This window comes from Thalassophryne amazonica, chromosome 16 (genome assembly GCF_902500255.1).
Source record: "Thalassophryne amazonica chromosome 16, fThaAma1.1, whole genome shotgun sequence".
NCBI lineage: Eukaryota > Metazoa > Chordata > Actinopteri > Batrachoidiformes > Batrachoididae > Thalassophryne > Thalassophryne amazonica.
In genome coordinates, this window is record NC_047118.1 from 25,504,802 (window position 1) to 25,509,056 (window position 4,255).

Here is a 4,255-nt window from a genome sequence, read left to right on the forward strand (position 1 = left end):
CTATCAAAATAACATGGCTTCTCACCCCTACTAACAGAAATGTTGGACTGTTTTTCAAGAACAAATAATTACAAAAAAAAAAAAGGCAAAAGATTAACAAAAGAAAACCAAGTGTCCTCAGACACACATCAGTTGGAAGCAGAAGAAGGTTGGAGCACTGGAGGTTAGTTTCAGCCTTCCTTATAAAGCCAAGAGCCTTCATTGCTGGACCAATAAACCATTGCCATCTCTGTACAAGCTCACCTACAAGAGAGACTCGCACACAGAATAAGCAGCACCTCACCTAGGTGGGGAGGGTAAATACACTCATGCCACAACCAAAACTACATATGATCTCAGGGTATAACACAGACAGACAGATGGACACAAAGAACTGAAGACAATGCATCACTGTGCATGACACTAATAACTGATCTCTTTTTAAAGAAACAAATGTGAAACTGAATTTAAGGCACAAAAACTTTGGTGGAGACATTTTGATATCATAAAGCAAATTTTGACATTAAAGAAAGACATAGAAATATTAATTTCAAAACATACTCAAGTACATGGACTGTTCTTATGTTTTTCAGGAAAACAGCAGCAGTGACATCTGACATCTGTGTTATTTGTCTCCCTGATACAGATGTCAGAGAGATGACTGTGTGGAGGTTTTCAGACAGCTGTCTCACTGTCTTCAGTCACTGTGCTTCTCGAGCACAGAAATAAACAGCAGAATCTTGTGCTGTCAGGGTCATGACCTCCAGGTACTGAGTGCTTCTTGGCACATCTTCAGTCATGGTAAAGCGGCTCTGAAAGGAGCCGGCATAGCGAGGAGAGTTGTTGCCTGTGTTCATCCGTCCAATCCACTCCAGAGGTCCACCTGTCCTCTGTCGTATCCAGTGAATGTAGAACTCCGTCATGCTGTAACCAGACATGGTACATGACATCTTCACTGTCTCTCCAGGTCTCTTTACCTCAGAGGACGACTGTTCCAGTTTGATCTCAGCTGAAACCCCTGCAAGCAAAAACACAATCATCATCATCCACAAACTGTATAAAAACTCAACAACAAGGGATTTTATTACTGAATAACTACACAGGTGATGTCTTTACCATAAACAGAAACGAGAAAGAAGAACTGCCAGACAATCATGTTTTCTGTTTTCTAATCAAAGGTAAAATTTTGTGATTTCTGATCTGTGTTTCTAAGATTTGTAAAACTTTACAGGTTCTTGTGCCATAAATGAGGTGAGAGTTCCTGAAGGTGTGTTTATAAGGGAAGAAGAGTTTGCATAGACCGCCCCCTGCAGGTTTTAAAAAAGAAACATGCAACACAAATGCTCCTTTAACTGAAACACTCTGGATGGCAGTGACACGTGATTTTTCTGACAATAGCCAACCATAATGACATGGTTTTTCCTAATAACATCATAAATGCATTATGAGCAAGACTTATTCAAAACACAAATTTACAAAATTTGAATGTTGAAACATTTATCAGTTTCATGAGGTTCTGGTTCCTGAGTTATTTGACAAGTAAATATGCAGCATTTTGGGTCCAAGTTTGGGAAATACTGTCCTGTGTCCTTATTCTTGATTTTTTTTTTTCTGTTATTCTTGTGAGCATCATATAACATCTGTCCCATTTTTGGTCATATGTTCACAGCAGATGTTGACCTTCACTGAGTCCAGGCTGCTTTTAGTTTCTGTACTTGCTCATAGGGTGGGGAAGGTTTAATCCTTGCCTTTGTGTCTTGCTTTGAGGTGACTTATGTTGTGATTCGGTGCTGTATAACAAAATTAAACTCCATTGAATTGGGAATTGGTGCAGGTTTCCATGGTGATTTGGAAAATGTATAAAACCAGATGCTCTTCCTGATGCAACTGCAAATGAACAGATTGGACACTGGAAGAAAATATTAATATAAGATATAATATTAAGGTAATTTTCCACTTTCATGAACAAGCTTGTGAAGCTTTGGAATAAGAAACTATTTTTTTAATGTTCATGTGTACTTTTCTCTTGGAAATGTTGAAAAAACATTCTGAAAAAGTGTTTTACTTTATAATGTAGTATTTTATTGTACTATAGAAAGCTGAGAAATTGTGGTTTGTTGGTGCTGTAAAGTTTCTCTCTGTGTGTTTTTGTGCAGCTGCTCAATAAACTCCAGTTACTGTGGGTCTCTGGCACAATAATAAACAGCAGAATCTTCAGTTTTCAGGCTGTTCATCTACAGATACAGCTGCTGTCTGCTATTGTTGTTGACGATGTACCTGTTCTGGACTGACTGAGGATAAGTGGTGCCACCACCACTGTTGATATAAGCGATCCACTCCAGTCCTTTTCCAGGAGCCTGTCTGATCCAGCTCATGGCATAGCTACTGAGTGAGAATCCAGAAGCTTCACAGATCAGTTTGTGAGATTGTCCAGGATTTTTAACCACTGCTTCAGACTGTGTCAGAGTCTGTCCATCAACACCTGTCAAGAAAAAAACAGATGATTATCTCATCTTCTAAATGATTCTCACAAAGAAAGTGTCATTTGTAAAAATGTTGACCTGTCCAGCAGACAGAAGCAGCAGTCCTGTCCTGTAGTCCATCATGTCAAACTGTGTGTCCACTGTCCTCTGGCATCATCTCTGCTCTCACATTTGTAGATGTGGAAGTTTTGCATTGACTCCTCTTCACGATCGAAGTGGACTTGATGAACTTTAACACATTTTGTTTGTTCAACTTGTAATATGACAAGAGTTAAAGGCTGAGACACTAAAAACTTACATTTTCGATCTAATTTAAAATTTGTTCGGAAGTATTTTTAGAAATTTGATTTTGAATGACTGTATATGCATTAGCGATTATATCTTCTTTCAAATATTAAAACCAACAGTTTATTTAAAATTAAAACATATTACAAAAAACAAAAAAATCAGTTGGAACCAAACCCACATAAGAAAGATTTTGAAAGATTTCTGAATTATAACAATCACATGAAAATAATTTGCTGGTTTCATTGAGATAATAATGTAACTGATATATCACTGATATATCACAATATATCGTAAAAAAAAAAAATCTAAACTCTTCATCTTTCTGTACATCAGAGAGAACCTGTCCACATGAGACACCAGTGAAGACAATCAGCTGCTTCAGTTGGGCTTGAATTTGTGAATTCATTGTGTACTTGCTCTCTTCAGAAGATCCTTCTTCACTGCTGGAATGACTTTCTGTCAAATAAACACGAACTTATGGAGCCTCAGATGACACGCACCACTGCACTGTGATGCAACATTAGCTAAGATATTTTGGACATGTGACATGTTTCTCTGATCATGACCAGCATGCAGGTGTCTCAGTGTTGAGGAGCCCAGCAGCTGGAGCAGGTCAAGAGGACGCCCACAAGGTCAAGAGGATGCCGACATTTCACATGGCTGTGGCAAATAGATGGTTACTTTCAGAGTTGGGGACGGACCAGTTGTCTGTGTGAGCAAAGCTGTTTGTTCACGTCAACTTATTATTTTTTTAAAACAAGCCTTTGTGTGGTGTGTGTGTGTGTGTGTGAGAGAGAGAGAGGCAGACTTACATCCCCTGTAAAAACAGATGTTTCTGTTCATTTCTGTGTGTGTTGTATGTGTTTGATTGTTGTTGTTCTGTACTTCTTATCAACAATATTTGTTTCTCCTGCTCCTCCTGCTGGTTCTCCAGATTTCATATTTATACAGTATATACAAAAATACATATAATTTATTCATGTAGATATTACTTATATTAATATAATCACTTTTGAATTTAATATTTCCTTATGAAAGTGTGTTTATCAAGTGGGTTTTTTATTTTATTTTTTATTATTTTTATTTTATTTTAATTTTGGTTTTGGGGAGGGGTTGCATGAGGTGCAGTGGTTAACAGTCTTGCTCACACCAAGAAGATCTCAGGTTTGAGGTCAACACTTCCCATTCTTCTTTTAGAACTGAAGCTGCATCATAAAGGATGTCTGAGGTGAAACTTGTATCCAAGTAAACATGAGCAATAATCACAGTTCTGCATGTGGAATCATCACATCTATAAACACTGGAAAAACTCTGTTGGATGTACATGATTAAATATGAACATCAGCTGTATGTGATAAGAATATGTCCAAATATTTTTTTGTTTGTATTTTTGTGTGAACACATTGTGATCATGTGCAAATTTAAGTCTTGGTTCCTTGTTTCACTGCAGGAGCACATGGACAGTTTGTCCTTTCTAATCATTTTGTGTGGGGCAACATGAAGCC

At 37.6% G+C, this 4,255-nt stretch overlaps 1 gene segment (V, D, J or C); it reads right to left on the bottom strand.

Annotated features, from left to right (window-relative positions):
* Positions 1-504: 504 nt before the first annotated feature.
* LOC117528575 lies at positions 505-1,221 on the bottom strand. The segment is given in 2 exon segments: positions 505-997; positions 1,096-1,221. Coding segments are annotated over 2 exon segments (357 nt in total).
* Between the last annotated feature and the right edge of the window lie 3,034 nt (positions 1,222-4,255).